We start from the raw sequence: 18,199 nt of genomic DNA, 5'->3' as shown, positions 1-18,199 counted from the left end.
AAGATGTCATTCGAGCATGTGGGAAAATGAAAAAGTCCGGGGTGGGATGGTCTCATGCTGGAGTTTTATCTACAATATTGGGATACAATTCCACCTGCATTATTATATATAGTTAATCATATGTGATGGTTAATCATCTGTGGGACACTCAATAGATGCCTATCAGTTGGAAGAAAGGCTTGGTGAAATTATTCCCCAAAAAGCATCTATGTGAGTCTTTTATAGATTGAAGACCCATTACTCTTATGCATGTCATCTATAAACTGGTTGCTAAGGTGATCGTGGCTCGGATCAATGGTTTTCTGCATGACCAGTTACATCGTACTCAATATGATTTTATTCCCCGCAGACATATTACTTACAATATTGCCAATGCCTATGTGGATATTGAATATGCAAAGTACACGGGGTAAGATGTTCTCTTGTTGCAGGTGGATATTGCTAAGGCCTTTGAAACAGTACAATGGGATTTCATGTCACAAACTATGCAGGTTCTAGGATTTGGGGGGGGAAATGCAGTATCTTATTTATTGGCTATATCAAGACAATCAAGCTGCTCGCATTCTGGCAAGTGATATTACGATCACTGGATCTTTTTTTGTTCGGTACGACAAGGTTGTCCTCATAGTGCATTGCTCTATGTCATAGCTACTCATCCCGTGCTATAATACATGGATGATTCGGTAGAAACAGGTGTCTTGCATGATCTGGAGATACATGGCAGCAAACTCTTGATTGCGCACGCATATGCTGATGATTCTTTTTTCTTGCCCTAGAGTACTGAAAGGGATCTTTCTTTATCGTTATATGGTTTGGCTGCTGATCTGCATGTCAATTTTCAGAAAACTAAACTTCTGCCTCCATGAGAAAGCTCGGCATCATTTATTATAGCCAGGGGACATTGTTTTACCCATAGAGGTAGTACGGTATCTTCGTTACCCTTTGGGATGGACGGTTAGTCACCGTCAGCAAATGGATTGGGTGCTTGTCATGCTTAAGAAGAAATTGGAACACTAGAAACTAGCAACGTAGCCCTTGCATGTTCGCTACCGCATAGTTCAATCAATTCTGGCTGCCTATATCCAATGTCAATTGCCTTTGATGATGTTTGCCAAGCAAGACAACTCTTGTTTTATGTCTACTGTCATGGAGCTTTTCTGGCAGTCACGCTTTTGCCAAATAGCCCTCAGGCCGCCCTCAGCTGATCACCTTTGCATGCCTAAAATGCATGGGGAACTGAATATCCTCAATATTCACATGCATAGTCTAGCTCACAAAGGGACAAGGATGCTCCAGCTCATGCAAGGTGATCAGCCATGGATTTTCATGATGCGACATTTAATTTTGCACTTGTCTTCTCCAGCTTTTGGCCACTGGCAGCCAACTCAATGGGACTTTCATCTAGGTCACGTAGAAGGCAGAGTAAAGGGATGCCCTTTTCTCTCTCGTTTGATTGCTGATTGGAAGCATATGCTTTCCCATCTTAAATGGAATGGTAGGGACACTCCTTGTGTGCTGAGAGTCTTCAGTGGTCAAAGGCATTCACACCTCCTTTGGCTTTACAAGAACCTGGCTACTCTTATTTTCTTTGGTCCAAAGGTATGTGCCATGTGGATGATGTGATTGATGCCATTGGTATGGTCATCTCTTTTCATGTAGCTGTCAGATAGGATGCTTTGGGACAGCATTATAGGCCTATATGGTATCTATTGTCTCAGATGCTCCATGATTTTCAGCGAGTACCTTGTTTTGAGATTCTTGATGCCTCAAAGATTGGATGATCATGCTTTTCGTGCGCTACTGTTAGCCTAATATCACTATTGCATCTCTATATAAGATTTTGCTACCTCCTCCTTGGGTTTCTCTTCATGCCAATCACATCTGGGCAATGACATGCACCTCTCGGTGGTGGTGGAAAAGGTTGCAGCACATTTGGGTTTCTAAACTCCCTCTTCAGAAAAAGTACTTCTTATGGTAGGTTATGCTGGGGGTTCTTCCCTTCGGACAGATCCTAGATCATGTCATATTGCTCTTGCCACTTGTCGATGATGTTTGTCTATATGGGAGTCTATGCCTCATCTGTTTTGGCATTGCACAAAGTCTCATGATTTCTTGCTTTTGCTACAGCAGTGGCTTCAAGCTCGTTTCCCCAGTGCTTCCTTCGGCAAGAAATTTTGGCTGTTTGGTTTTCATCCTATGAGGCAGGGATATGATCTTTTTTATTGGGTTCATTATTGGGCACTATGGACCCTATGGAAAGATTGCAATCATCGGGTCTTTGGTGATTCCTCTCTAGCTAAGTATCAGTTCTTTTGAGCATCTCCACGACAGTCTTTTTATGATTGTCTACATGCACGGGATATATATCATCCTATTTTCTTGTCCTGTAATGACATTTTCTGATGTTTGTAGCTGGTTGTCCCTTTCTTTGGGAGTGTAGCCTATACTTTGTACTAGAATGATTACCCCCAAAAAAAGTGTGCCTGTGTGTTTAAGATTGTCTACATGCACGGGATCTAGATTATCTTGCCTTCTTGTTGCATAATGATATCTTCTAATGCTTGTAACTGGCTGTCCCTTTCTATGGGACTGTTTTTGTAATATTATGACAAATGGATTTCACTATAAAAGTGTGTGTGTGTGTGTACAGTCCATCATTATGGCATATGTGCAATTTTATTTGCCTCTTCTTCCCTGGTCTTTTAAGCATTTGGCTTCTTATATGTCCCAGGTGGAAAAGCAAATCTCATAAAAAGGCTTTGCGACTACTACCTATGCAGTCTATTTGTTCACCCAAGACTCATGGGGGGCTGAATATTCTCAATCTTTAGGTTCATATGTTGGCAAGAAAGAGCACTATGATTGCTGATTTTTTTCAGCAAAAACAGCCATGGGCTATTATGTTAGCAGCTTTGTGTGGAAACATGACGTCCCATGCATATGGGCATTGGATTACAGATCACTGGGAAGCAGTCATGACCACATTTCAGGGAAAAATTCCTGGTTGTCCTGTTTTTACTGCTTTTAATCATGATTGGAAGAGAATTCTCTCTTATGCTAAATGGACAGGTGCTTCCTCTCATCATGGTAATTCTTTTCGCTTGGAAAGCATCCATTGGAGCAAGGTGTTTGAATCGCCTCTCGCTTTATAGGCACCTATTAAAGCATATAATCTTATGAAATTGGGCATAAGATTTGTTGGAGATGTTGTGGATCAACAAGGTTATATGCTTTCATTTCCACAAGCTTGCAGGACATTCTCCTTGGGTCTGCATCATAGGTCCATTTGGAAAATACTTTCAACTATGTTGCAGCCATTTGTTCCTGTTCCTCCACTGTTTGTACAACAGGACAGATTACTGGACTGGAATTTGACTTCCTTACCTCCTGCTACCCATTCGCTTTCAATGCATAATCTGGCCTCCTCGATGGTCTACAGATTTCTTAATCCACCGCTATGGATTGATAAGCATGCCAACACTCTTTGGAATTTGGATAGGCCTTTATCTTGGTGGCAATCACGACTCATGAAAATTTGGAAAGCCAAATTGCCATTGAAACAGAGGCTTTTCTTTTGGAGATGTATAGTGGGAGCTTTTTCCATTGGGGTGAAATTGGCAGCACGTCGCATTGCTTCCCCTTCCTGCCCCCGTTACTCTCATCACCGCGAGACAGTTCCTCATCTATTATGGTCTTGCCCGCACTCTCGGATATTGATCACTCATGTCTCTCATTTGCTGCGGCTTCGGTTTCCCTCTATCAGATTTGGGAAACTCTTCTGGATGTTCGGATGCTTCTCATCTCAGATGTCTCCATTCCTCCTCTTCTTTCACTGGACTCATTTTTGGGTACTATGGACCATTTGGACACAGAGATTGCATTCTAGGATGGGTCAACAGTTTCCTCAAGCATATGTTTTCTTCAAAATGTCCCTCAAGCAATCCTTATATGATAGTTATGCTGCAAGGGACTTGGATGCTACTAGCCTTGAAGTGTTTTCTGACTGTTTTTGAGTTCTTCCATTGGGCTCTCTTTTGGAGTCTAATGTCATGTACATTGATTTCATGTTAATAATATAGTAATGTGCTTTCACAAAAAAAAAGTGTGTGTAATTATAGGGTCTTTGGTGATCCTATTTTTTCCACTTTCTCTTTCTTCAGACACTCTTTGCAGCAATCGCTTTTTGATTGCTTGCAATCTCGTGTCTTTGATCATGATGTATATTTGTCCTACAGTGAGATTTTCTCTTGATGTATTATAGCTCTCTCTTTCTAGGATAGCTTTTTTGTAATATAATGACTAAAAGATTTCACACAAAAAAATAAAAATGTGCGCGCGCGTGCATGCACGTGTGCGTGCATTACATGGGAGACCTTCCTCAGCCCAGCTAGAATGGTTCTTTCACTGATTTTGGTTTAGCTCTTCTTTTCAGCTGATGAGTAGTAGCTGTCTCATTTTGGGACAGCTATGAATGTACCTTCTTCTTTTAATGAAGGTTCTTTTATTGGATTTAGGACCATAGAAATTGTTTTTGGCATGTGAATGGGAAGACTTCTCTTCGGTGCATCTGGAGCAGTTAGCTACCTCTCAAGCAGTGGGTCTTCCTATGGTGTTTTCTGGTTGGGGCTTTACCAGTGGGATCTTTCTTGGTTCTCAGGCGCAATGTCTCTTCAGCTTGCCCCACTTGTACTCATCCGTGGGAGACGGTCTTACATCTATTTTGGACCTGTCCTCTAGCTCATGATTTCCTTTTCAGACTGATGATAGGACTTTGTGCTTGTTCTTCCACGATTTTGTTTGGCAAGCTGTTTTGGTTGTTTGGCAGACTGTTGCTATGCCAGACTCTGATCAATTCTTCTCGCGGTGTCACTATTGGGCTTTCTAGTCATTGTATTGTGCTCGTACCATTTGACTGTATGAGCATGTGGATGCCTTTCCCAATTTTTGATCTTCTTTGTTGCAGTCTCTTCAAGATGCTCATTCTCTTGGAGATATTCCTTAGGCCCAGTTGGACATCTTTTGTTATTGTTTTTAGTTTTGAGTAGTGGTTGTTCTGCTTTAGACAGCTATGAATGTACATTTTTTTTGAGAAAATTGATATATTCCATTCAAAACGAATCATACAACCGGTGGGAGAGAAAGTACTCTATCCCTAGCCTCAACAATGTGGCAAAAAAGCCATGGTGGTGGTCTAAAATGCCACGACATCCCAAAAGGGGTCAAATGAAAAAATAATGAGCAGTCCCATGTCCTCATGAAGGATAAAAGTCTCCCACGAGAGCTGCCAAAGAGGTGCCTGTACACCGCTCCCACTGACTCCTGAGAGTGAAGATAATCTCGCCCAAATGGAAGTGAGAGTGTCAACCTCCGTGCATAAATGGCCCCCAAGGACAAAAGAACATCGCGAACACCATATCCGCCATAGAGTAATGCTGGAAATCGCCTCCCAGGCTGACCCTGCAGGTAAAGTAGGCATGGAATCCTGAGCTGGTACAGGTACCAAAAGTAAATCCTGCGGCTCCATGATGCTGACATCTGTGGGACCCCGTCTCTGGCGATGCTGCATGAAGAAACCGTGGTCTCCTAGCTCTGACTCAAAGAGAGCAAAGGCTCTAGATCCTCTCCCCCAAAGGGCAGCGCCCCATGTCATCAAAAAGGACTCGGATGTAACATATGAGAACAACCTGAAGATACCTGTCCATATCACTCTAGAGTTGGGGCAGCTCCATAAACAATGCTTACTAGATTCCTCTGCAAGCTGACAACGCATACACAAGGAGGGTCTACCCATCTGCTGAAGCCAAGTACCCACAGGTATACCCCTATGTATAGTGAGTTAAAGAAAGTAGGAGACTTTCCTGGCTCTATTGATGCCCCAAAAGTGAGTCCAGTAGCTCAGCAAGAGCTCTGCAGTAAGTCCCTGTGCGTGCCAATGCTGTGAGGCAGATGATAGGTGATGAGAGTCTCTCTGCTGAAGCCTGTAACCTACCCTCGTCGAGTACTGGAAAAAGGGAAGAGGACGAACGCCTTCCACCGGAGCAGGCCACGTCCACTCACCTGGGTCCCAGTCGAGCTCCGCGAGAGATCGACCGTGAAAAATCCAAAGTCTCCATCTAGGATCCTCTGCAATGGTCAACTTGGAAGGATCTGTGGCCACCCAGGCAACCAATGACCCTGACTTTCTGCCAAACGAGCTCCTGCTGAGTGGGATACAATCTGTGAGAGGAGTCCGTCTCAAAATAAGTAAACGGTGCCGATCCTAAACGAACTCCAATGCATAGCCCAGCCTCACTAAAACAACCTGACCAAGCAGAGATGGGATGAACTTAGGCTGGATCTGTAAGCATATCCCTCCATTCCTGAGGAATAGCTCTACACTGGTGAATCCTATACAGTAGGAACTGTTTCCACGGCTGATCTCCTGGAGTCAAACCTCTAACAAGAAGTTTGACTAAAAGGGCTCTACTCTGCATCTCAAGATCAAGAACCCCAAGTCCTCCCTGCAAGGAGGGTAAAGTGATAGTATCCCATGAAACCCTGGCCCTAGTGTCCTCAGAACCGTCGCCACCACTCCACAGAAAGTTCCGGAGCAATCTCCTCACTTGACGGATTGAATCAACATGAAAGCACCAACATGACGCAACGTACCACATAGTCGCTAGTAGAACCTGGTTGAGTACTAGCACTCTTCCGGCCAAAGAAAGTCTAGCCGTACTCCAGTAGGCTAGCTTTCTCCGGATGCTCTCAAGAACTGGGGCAAACTGTTGCATCGGGGACACCTCAATGCCAACCTGGAAGCCTAGATATCTCGTGGAGGTGCCTCTGGGAATCCATACAAAGCCTCTGTCTCCTCCCCATGCTGGGGTATCCTGCTGAGCCCCAGTCCAAATGCCTTTTGATTTGTTCCAATTGACAAGTCCCCCTGAGGCTAGGCAGAACTTGTCAATTGAATCCGCAGCAGTAGCGAGACTATATGCATCTCCTCTAACTGTCAGTGCCGTGTCATCAGCAAACTCAGTGTCCAGAAGCTCTTGCTCCTGCCAGATAGGCAGATGGAGGCCCAAAGTGCCATGACCGGTAGCCTGCATAAAGTATCCCATAGCCTCCGCTACGAAAAGGAAAAGGTAAGGTGCAAGCGGGCATCCCTGTCGTAGCGATCTGGATAGCTGAAAAGCCGGTCCTCTACCTCCACAGACCACCATCCTGTTAGAAGAGTGGGAGTAAAATGAGGAGACCCAAGAAATCCATCTATCACTGAAGCCTAGCCTCCTCATAGTGCCCTCCAAGAAACCCCAGTCCACCCTATCATAAGCCTTCTCAAAATCGAGAAGAAGAACTGCAATCTCTTGTTGACTCTCCTTCGCCCAGTGAGTGGCCTCCCAAAAAGTAAAGATGTTATCCAAGATACTCCGATCCTGGACAAATTCTGTCTGAGTAGATCGGATGATGTCTGGCTCTTCTAAAAATATTAGCCCAAGAATCTCACATTAAAAATCAACGGGCAAGTCAAGGACATATAAGAGCCAAGGTCTTCGCTATGATCTTGTAGGCTGTCCCTAGAAGTGTAATGGGTCTCCAATTACGTAGGACTATCTTGTCTCCCCCTTTCGAGATGAGACAAATCATACCTGTGCATAATGTCTCGCCCAAAGATCGTGTATCGAGAGCCTCTGAAAAGGTAGAGAGTAGATGAGGCCCAATCGTATCTCAAAGAGCGGCCCAATCGTTATCTCAAAGAGCTTTAAAAAGAAGTGTCGACAGACCGTCCTCCCCTGGGCATCTGTCCCTAGGCAGCTCATGTAACGCGTCCGTGATCTCCAGGAGTGATAGTGGGCTATCCAAAACATGACTCATCCTGTCTGAGACCATCAGGGGGACATGGCTCCAAATCTCCTCTCTGGCTCTGATCATCTCCTCAGTGATTGGACCGGCGGTGTAAAGAGTGGAATAGAAATCTGAAGTGATCTCAACAAGACGGTGAGGGTCCGTCTGACGAGACCCGGCCTCATCCACAAGTCTATGTAGACTGTCCGAAGAGTATCTCTGACCCACTGCCCTGAAGAACTCTCTAGAGCATCTATCCCCCTTCTGAATCCAGAAAGTCTGCTGGGAGTAAGACGTGAACTGGGCCCTCCTGCCCTGAATCTCCTCTAGTCTCTCCTGAGCCTCCGAAAGCTGCCCTCTGATGAAAAGAGAATGAGGAAAACTCTGAATCAATCTCTGAAGTCTGGATACCGCCGCTCTTGCGTTCCGATCTCTGATTCTGAGCTTTTCCTTCTCCTCTTTTACCCTCAACTGGCAGGCCATGCTGACTCTAGCCAAAGCCCTTTCTACCCACATCAACTAGCCCTGATCCACAGGAGTGTCCTCTGACAACCAAGCCTCTCTCAACCGTTTCACGAACTCTGTGTCCTGAAAAACAAAGTCTGGAACTCTCACTGAGCGTGTGCTCTCTAATCGAGAGGTAGGAAGAATCTGTAATAGAACTGGAGCATGGTGAGATAAAACATAACCCGGGCGGATCCCAATCCGTCCTCCTCTGGCCTGGCCCCATTGGCCAATATAAAACCTGTCAAGTCTGACCAAAGAAAGAGAGCCATGGAAAACCCCGGACCAAGAGAACTGAAGACTGTCAGCCAAGTGACGAAAGTCGTCCAATCGAGCTGCATCATGAAGTCCAGCATGCAAAACAAAACTATCCCACTCCACTCTCTTCCTATCAGAGAGGCCACCCTCTGTCTGACCCGACTTGTCTTCAGAGAATTCAACCATGTTGAAATCTCCTCCAACAATCCAGGTGTCTGCCTGAGGAAGGGACACTCTGAGCTGTCTCCAAAAAGCACGTCTATGGGCTGGATCCGTGGGAGCATACACATTGAGAACCCCAACTGCTGTGCTCTCAATATGAAGAATAACATAGCATGCTCTGCTCTCCAGTAGTGTACCCTCTTGGGTGATCTTTGAGGCCCACCTAGCTGAAACGGAAATGCAAACTCCTCCCCTCATGCCATCCGCTAGGCTCTAATATGTCCGCGGCTCTATCCTCTGAGTAAGGATTTGCATCTGTCAATCCTGTCCTGGGAGAGCTTATGCTCCTGGATAAGCACAATGTCTGGAGGGGACCCTAAGGAAATAAACTGAAGGGAGTCCCTAAGCAACTGCAATCTAGGAACTCCCAATCTACGACCATCTGCATCTGAGGTAAATCTGCGGCCGTTCAGTCCTCTCACATTCCAAGAAATGATGGACAACCTAGACATCGGATGGAAGTGAGGGTGTGCCAATGTCAACGGCACAAAACTGTCTCTCTGACGGCGCAATCCAAAGTCAGTCTCTGATCAAACTCCAAATCTGTCCCAACTCATGTAAAATGGCTCCATCTGAGAGAAGATTACTCTGGCTCAAACTAAGGAGCTGAAAGTCAAACCAACCGGCACTCCTGGGAAAATCAAAGTCTTCCTGAATCTCAAAGAACAGAAATAGAAAGGCCCTGCCACCAAAGCCAGGTCGAAGAGTCCTAGGGCAAGAGTGAATCTGCGAGCCAACGATACGATGAACCGATGAAAACTGAGTCATGCACATGAGCTGTCTAGCAATCTCGCTGTCAAGTAACTCAGCTGACCAGCTTTCGCTCCCCCGAGATCGAAAGCTACCTACGGAGAAACGAAGAACGTGCCCCTCTCTGGAGAGAGTAACAGATCCCAAGCACTCCTCTACCTCCTCTGACCGTCGGCAAAACACCGGTAGAAGTTCCAATCGAGTGAGGGAGTCTGTGATAACCCCTCGAGCCAAAAAGGGCCAAAACTCAACTGGCAGATCTCTGTCAACCATCCTGGGGTCAGGTCTAGGAGTCAAAAGAGCTGAAAAGGGCTAAGCCGTCCTGACTCTGCTCCTGGAATAGGTGAGAGGGAGAGGAAGAAACTGCGACGAGGTGCTTGTCCGCGTGGATGACTGATACTCTCGCTCGATCTTGTCTCCTAGGATCTCCCAATCCTCACGCCTATTTGGGTACTGAGCAAAATCTGTGACCGCACTCGCAAAAGATCTGGATAAATCAGGAGTGAAAAGCTGTGAGGACGAGGCTGTACTGGGAGGGGTGTCTAAAAGGACGCTCCGCATAGCAACAAAGGAAGGTACTATGCAACGGGGCTGTGAAAGGGGTCTCGAGGGAACCTCGTACAGGCGCATGAGATCCTGGGACGGGCTCTGACTTTGACCTGTGTCGTAAAAAACCACTCTCTCAATGGACTGCTAGGGAGAGGCATCCATCATAGTAACTGCAGCCTGAGCAGTCTCCTGCTGAATAAATGTCTCCGTAACCGGGGTAGTAGTGTCTAGAGTCATGAAGTCCTGAGCTACTGTCTCCTGCACAGTGTGAAGACCTACCTGTGGATGATCCTCTGCATCTCCCCTTTCCGGGGTGTCCTGCACATGTGTCTCAACTCCCTAAGCTACCATCTCCTGCACAGTGTCAAGACCTGCCTGCAGATGGTCCTCTGCATCTCTCCTTTCCGGGGGTCTCCTGCACATGTGTCTCGACTCCTTGAGCTACCGTCTCCTGCACAGTGTCAAGACCTGCCTGTGGATGGTCCTCTGCATCTCCCCTTTCCGGGGTCTCCTGCACATGTGTCTCAACTCTCTGCCATCTATGAGCTCGTACCTGGGGCTGCTCGTACTGCTGGCTCTCTCTCTGTCTCCGTCTCCTCCGAGCTCTCCGTGAAAGCTGTTCCACTGGAGGCACCTCCAGGTCCTCTGAGTTGACTGGAGGCTCCCCCAGAGGAGGTTCTTCTCGTTCTGCTAAATGAGTCGAAGCAGGCTCAGAGACCCCTGGAGGCTGAACTGAAGGCTCTGGGTCACTCAAAGGATGAGAAGGATCCAGAGTCTCTGATCGAGGCCGACGACTAGGGCAATCCCTAATAAAGTGACCTCTCTTCCAACAGAAAAGACACTGATCAGGAAGCCCCTCGTACAAAACCCTCTGCTGCATCTGTACCCCATCTCCCGTGGAGTACGAAATCAAAGTAGGCAAAGGTCGAGGAGGGGGGAACTCTGAAGTGAGTCTGACCCTTGTAACACTTGTACCAGCAAGTGACTGAGCATAGGAAAGTCTAGCACCTGATGGGATGATTGTACTTGCCATGCTAGCCATATGCTCCACAGCTCTGCGACAAGAGCTGACCTCATCAGGAAGTCCAGGGAAAAGCATCCAACAAGAGACCTGACGCGGTCCCGGGGAAGTAGTACTGAAGTGCTTCCGCCAAGGCCACAAATGGATGACTCTGCTCTGAAACTGAATCAGTGAGCTCATAAGTACTCTTTGAGCCTGCTCTGCAGACTGAAGGCCAAAAGAAAAGTCCCCTCTGCCAAGCAATCGAAAAACCGTAACTGAGACACCCAATGAGGCCATGCTGGTGTACACCCAATCACGTAACTGTTGGCCTCTACCGGGTAGAAAGCCAATGGTGTGCGTCAAACGAAAACCCTCCTCTGCTACCTCAATCATCTGCACAATGTCAGGAGGAAAGAAACTGTGACTTCAATCTCCTCAGGCTCGTCGACGGGAGTGGCATTAGTGTCCTCCATTGTCTCAGCTTGCACTGTCCCGAGGGGAGGAGCTACCTCTGCTGAAAATACCCACCAAGAACTCGCAACCAACCTCTAGAATCCCAAAAAACCCCTGGTTAAAGAAAGCCCCAAACTTCAGCTTGCGTGGAATGAAAACAGGCCGCTCAATGCTGAAGCAGAAAGCTCCGCCAATGTCTGGGAGCAGCCCAGGAACTCAGCTCCCCGGAACACGAGCAGAACAGCCCGGGAGAGGGCCCTGAAGCAGCCCAGCCTGAAGCGCAAGGGAGGGGCAGACAACAGCTACTGTCGGCCTAAAGGGCGGCCTAGATGGTAGCCTGAAGGGGCGCGACCAGCAGCAGCCAGCAGGACCAGCAGGGTGCGACCAGCAGCAGCCAGTCGGGCTGTAGGGGGGGGGGGGGCTCAACGCGAGCGGGCTGAAGGGGGGGCACGACCACCAGGAACGACCTGCAGCAACCAGGTGCGGCAGCAGGCTGAAGGGGGGCGCAACGCGAGCTGAAGGGGTGGGCGACCTGAGGGCGCTGCTAAGGGACCCTGCGCAGCCAAGGCAGCAGGGGCGATGCCAAGGGAGCAGGACACGGGGGGAAGGGCGCTGCCAAGGGACCCTGTGCGGCCAAGGCAGCAAGGCGCTGCCAAGGGAGCAGGGCGCGGCCAAGGTGCAGGGCGCTGCCAAGGGCTGTGTGATGGCGACGGGCGATGGTGGGCAGCAGCAGGCGGGAGCTCCTCCAATCGACTGTGTGTAAGATGGTTACTTTTTCTCCCATGCGTTTTTCATGAATGTACATTTTCTTTAACGAAATCTCTCTTTTACCGAAAACAATGTGTGTGTGTGTGTGTAAGGTGTGTGAGTCACAGTGAGAGAGGAGGAGCTATGGCGTCTTTATGATTGCAAGCTATCTTAGGCATGCTTCTTGCTCACTGTGTGAACCCCTTGAGCATTTGGCATCCTCTGTGTGCCTTCTTTCAGGCCCCTACATCTGTCGTGTGGTCTTTCAGAGCACCTTGCTTTTCCTGCGACCCTGCTTCCTTGCTGTGTGACCTTCCTGGCGGCCTCCCTCCTGTGGCAAATCTCCCGTGTGACCCCCCTTGGGACTGCTCTTTAGTCCCGTGATCCTCTAGGCGTGTCCTGTTGCTGTGCAAACCCTTCTTGGGTGTTGTTTGCCTGTGCGAATTTTGATGTCTACCACTCTTGGACATAGCAATTCGTTTGTGTCCTCTTCTGTGTTTTTTTCTTACATCTGTAAATTTGTCTTTCTTTAAGGATTTTCCTTTGCTGCCCATCTGCCTTTTCCAGGTGTCCATTAGCTGTCTTTATTTCTGGCTAGTAGTTGGCAAGGTTGTGGGGGTTGAAAAAGGGCTTGTTTGAGTGCTAGTGTGAGAAAATATGGCTGCAGTTTGAGTAGATAAAATTTACAGCAGGGACAAATCATGTCAAAATAAGAAGCAGAAGTTGGTTGTGGCCCTAGATGGCCCGGTTCATGTCTTGGATGAAGCCCGTCTGGTTTTTAATGTCATACGAGGGGATTTGAGGATACCTAGGAAGGATTAGAAAGAACCTACCCCTTCTATGGGCATATCCGTTGAGGTGGATGAGACTGTCGATCCTGTTTGGGTGTATGCAAATAATGTTATGATCATTTTCTTTCCAGGCCACATGCTTGTTGCTTCAGATGTTGGAAACTGATTGACAAGGATCTTGGGGGGTTGTTTTGTTCAAAAAGTGCAGTATGCAGGCAAGGGTTTTTCTGAGGTAATTTTGGCAGAGGTATAAGGATATGCTCTTGGAATAGTCCCCTCTTTACTATGGTCAGCAGATGGTACATGTATTGCGATAGTCTCCTAGGCATCAATGCCCTGTTTGGGTTGAAGTCGTGGACTTTCCCAATGTTTGGAGACGGTGTTGCCAAGAGTTGCAGCTCCTTTGGGCAAAGTGGTGTGTCCACCTTGGCAAAATGGGAATTCTAATCATTTTTGTATTTTGTTGAACACATATGGCCCTACACAAAAATCCTATTATGTTACTATCAATAATGTTGCAATGGATAGTGCCTTCTACAAGCTCAAATGGGGCTTATTTGTTGGTGCTTGTTTTGAATGCCGCAAATTTGGCACATGGCTTCCCAATGTCCCTTAGTTCTACATAATATGTTCGCAAAGGCACTTTCTACATTAGTGCAAAATAAGGATGCTGTTGACTTTTGGGTCTAAAAGAAAAACAAACAAACCGTAGTGATAAGCTTTTGAGTCTAGTCAGTCTTAGGTTAGGCAAGTTTCCAATCCTCCAAGCGATTTTGTACCTCAAGGCGAGGAATGTGGAGGAAGGTACGACTTAAGTATCATAGCTTGTTCCAAACAGGCCTGGAGTGCATGCCGAAAGCATAACGCTGATTGACTATCAAAAAGGACATAAAAAGTACCATCATCATGAATCACATTACTCACACTCACACACCCGATCACTTTATCACACTCACACACACGCGATGCCCGGAGTGCATGCCCAAAGCATAAGGCTGATTGGCTATCAAAAAGGACATAAAAAGTAACATCATCATGAATCACATTACTCACAGTCACACACCCAATCACTTTATCACACTCACACACATGCGATCAGGTACATGCACACACTCACATTATTGCTGACATTCTCACTCCCTTTCACACACATTTACCACTCTCACTCATCCTCCTTTTTGTTTCTCCTCTTCCTTTCCCCTTTCTTGGTGACTTTGGCAACTGACAGACGGACCCCAACACATTTCAAGTCAGCCTTCCACCTTGTGATTGGTGAATGCCCACCCATTTAGCCGATCCTCATCCCATCCCACCATCCTTAAGAACATGCATTTTCTCAAAAGATGAGCTGCAGTATCTTCAAAAGGAAGTAGAACTTGAGAGCTCCACTATCCTCTTCACATGCAGTCATGGATCTCACCCTTCCTAGGCTTGGACTAGGGATTGGATGCTTCTTGCACTTCCCTTGAGCCTCTCTCTGCACCTCTTAGATATTTCTCTGCTAGGGAGAGGTTTCTTCTAGGTACTTTTTTGTTTTCCTAGAGCTGTAAATGAGGTGCTTCAAGTAGTCCTATACTATTTTCAATAGGGCTCAACCTACTAGAGGAGGATAGCTGGGTAACCTCTTTGTTCATCAAATTCCCTGGTCTTCCTCAAGTTCGTCACGGACACTTGGCCGCATTGGAGCCTCCTTCGGATTGGTCAAATAGGTTTGCTCTCTCCATGATTTGCCTTCTTCCACAACAAAGGCAATCAGGGCTGACGGGGTCTCGAGGTTAGGGTCAATGCCATTGACCCTAACATCTCCAATGACCCTGGTCCCTATTATGCTTTAGAGACCAAATGGCTCTCTTTTTTGGCAGAGAGTTGAGATTTCGGTCCATCCAACCATTGTTGGATTTGCAAACTCTTTGAGCACTTTGCTAGAGATTGCCCAAAGAAGAAGAAAAGGCCCAAGAAGACTCTAGGTGGCACTTCCCTTCGACAGTGTGCTTGTGTGGTACCCCTTGTTTCTGCTATCCCCCAGTGTGTTGTGATTTCAAAAAGCAAAGTCTGAAGTGTAGTTCCACAGGTTTAGATGGGAGGGAGAGTCGATAAACACTTTTTCTATACTCTTGGCCGAAGACAAGGAAGATAAAGTGTTTCTAGACTGGTTGACTTTTGAGGGGGTTCTGCAGCCAGATCTGGATGAAGTCATCTGATATTTTATGTCTCCCTTTTCACCACAGACCGTCTCTACTGCTAGAGTTGATGCCCAATAGAGAGTTTGGTAGGTTATTCCAACATTGGTGAAGTAGAATATGAGGGCTTTACTGAATGCAGCTTTGACCAATCTGGAATTCAAGACTGCTCTTCTTGCCCTTCACAAGGGCAAATGTCCTGGTTCAGATGGGCTGATATTTCTGCTTTACTTTTTGGGATATTTTTTGTGTTCGTTTCGCTTCAGTTCTGCAGAGCATTTGGGACTCTGGTCTTTTGTCTGATTCACTTAAAGTGGATCTTGTTCACCTGATCCCAAAGGCAGGGTGCAGATATTTGGTTACCCAATGGAGGCCCATTACTCTCTTGGGCACTGTGTATAAGATCTTGGTAGAGGCGATCCGCTTGCGGCTGGCAGCCCTTTCTCCCAAATCTTACTCATGATATGTAGACTGATTTTGTGCATGGATTGAGCATTCCTCAAATAGGGAGGAGCAGGGGAGCTCACGAGGTGCAATTAACATCACAGAGAGAGAGAGAGAGAGAGAGAAAGAAAGAAAGAAAGAAAGAAAGTGTATTATTGTCCACTAAAGGCCAAAATGGGCCCATGGGACATCAAGAACTCTGCATACAAGATAGCACAAAATCAACGTGCCACAAAGAAGAGGCATCGTCGAATATCATCTAAGTGCTACGCAATACAATGCAAGTGAAAGTACATAATGTCAAATCTGAGCCTAAATACAAAGTAAACTAGAGAGAGAGAGAGAGAGAGAGAGAGAGAGAGAGAGAGAGAGAGAGAGAGAGGGGGGGGGGGGCAAATAACATTAGCTTCACTGCAACTGTGCCTTGTACATTTGCAATGCGTGCCATGAATGCGGGGCGGGATCATGTCAAAGTTGTATTATCCAGCAGGAGTTCCCTATGATTGTAAATTGCATTTTTCAAAGATTTGATGTGCAATTGATTCCTGAGCTGCATGCTAAAGTTAAATAGTCTTAATGGTTTTACTGGTGACAGGAATGGATCAAGAGAACCTACAAGAAAGCACCTTGGATGAATTCTTAAATGACACGATGAGGATACATTACTATCGAGACTACTTATCAGCTGTGGCGAGTGCAATAAGGTACAAGTGACAGGCCTTTGTCATCATTTCTTCACCCAAAATGAGAAATGAAGTTTCTGCTTTTTGCTGATAAGGCTTGGCTTAAACTTCCCATTTAGATTTGACTTGATTCAGTGGTCAAACTTCTTCATTTTACTATTATAATCATGAACTGAAGAATTTACTACCTTTTTTTTTTAATAATGGTTCAGAGAGGGGGCAGATGTCCGTGGATATTTTGCCTGGTCCCTTTTGGACAATTTTGAATGGAATATGGGTTATACAAAGCGTTTTGGGCTTGTATATGTGGACTATGCCAACAACCTTAAGCGCCATCCTAAATCATCAGCCTTCTGGTTCTCTCATTTTTTGACACGTAAGGATCAAAAACTTATTTAAGGCATCTACTGAGAATTTTGTACACATCAGAAGTTGAAACTTTAATTTTAGCACTGGTTCCTAATGCCTAGGAAGGATTAAAAAGACTCTCACTTATAGAACAATGGAAACTATTGGACTTCAGGTGTTGAATTGACAACGGAAAGATAAGCTCATATTGCAAGCTTCTAGTCACTGCCATTGACTAATTTGTGATAATGTGTCCCTGATCATATTTGTAAATATTACTATGGAATTTTAGCTTCATAAAACATATGGAATTGTTTTTATTTGTGTGTGGTGACATTTTACAGAATGATTAATGATAATAGGTTTTATGTATCGACTCGAAAGGTCTATGAGACAAGAAGTACTGGGTTTTTTTTTTTTTTAACTGAATGGAAGTGCCTATAACCTCATCCAAAGGCTACTCTAAAAACTTTATACAAAGCATAATACAGTATTTTGGAAACATGATAGATATCACTACTGTTGAAAGCTAGCATCTGCAACATATGCAACAGCTTCAAATGCATTGTTTCCATGTCTCTTTAGTTAGAGTTTCAGAGCTCCTCTTAATTGGAAAAGAAACATATGCTACTGCATGTTGAGCTCAGTTGCTATTTATTTTGGTACTATGAATACTATGAATTCTAGCAACTACGAGTTTCATGGCCATAAAAAGGGAAGACCTTAAATTTGCTTTGAGCTTAGGAAGTTTCTACATATTTGTGGGCTTGTTAGTGTTACCAATCTCCTTTGGATCGAGTCTCTCCTGAACTGGTAAGTTGTATAAGTATTTTTCTATTAATAGCAATTGTCAGCTGCTTTTAAAAGACCTCTTTAAGAATTTATTTGGAAGTTAAGAAAATTCAATAGCATTTTAAAAAGTAACCTATGGATTGCATTCTTGTTTCCTTGAAGCGTGCGCCATTTCACAAGTTTTCCAATCTTACCTTTGAGACCCTATCCCCCCCCCCCCCTCCCCCCGTCTTAACTTTTAATGAGGGATTATTCTCTATATTACTTTGTAATGATTAAGAATTAGTAATAACAACCTAGGCAGAAATCAACATAACATGAGCAAGCTTGTTATTCTTTGAAAACATGGAAAATTGCTAGATCTCCCTTTTTGCAAAACTCTTTAGATATAGTCAGAGAGCTCAAGGATCATGGATAGAAAGCTGGCAAAAATGGGAAAATGATAAATCATATTGTGGTGGGGTTCTCGCCCTAAAGAAAAATATAGTTTTAGAGGTGTCCTCAAGCTAAGAGAGAGTGTTCTTTAAGTTGCACTTTTTTGCAAAAACCTTCCCCCCTCTTCGTGCACCCCCTAGAGCAAATTCCAATCTATTAGAGTTTGGAATACATATAAAAGAATGCTTCCCAAAGCATCCAACCATTCAAATCCAT

At 45.6% G+C, this 18,199-nt stretch overlaps 1 protein-coding gene across 1 annotated transcript in view; it reads left to right on the top strand.

Moving 5' to 3' along the window:
- Positions 1-17,127, top strand: part of LOC147901544 (beta-glucosidase 4-like) — a 159,860-nt gene extending 142,733 nt beyond the window's left edge. Inside the window, exons 12-13 of the mRNA XM_087375354.1 lie at positions 16,321-16,429; positions 16,621-17,127. Of these exons, the coding sequence (XP_087231480.1) occupies positions 16,321-16,429; positions 16,621-16,807 (296 nt within the window). The 3' untranslated portion in view covers positions 16,808-17,127. The remainder of the gene's footprint in view (positions 1-16,320; positions 16,430-16,620) is intronic.
- The last annotated feature ends 1,072 nt before the right edge of the window (positions 17,128-18,199 follow it).

Source organism: Dipteris shenzhenensis, chromosome 5, assembly GCF_047967505.1.
Source record: "Dipteris shenzhenensis isolate YYH24624 ecotype China chromosome 5, Dip_SZ_1.0, whole genome shotgun sequence".
In the NCBI taxonomy this organism is placed as follows: Eukaryota; Viridiplantae; Streptophyta; class Polypodiopsida; order Gleicheniales; family Dipteridaceae; genus Dipteris; species Dipteris shenzhenensis.
This window is presented reverse-complemented; position numbering and strand designations above follow the sequence as displayed.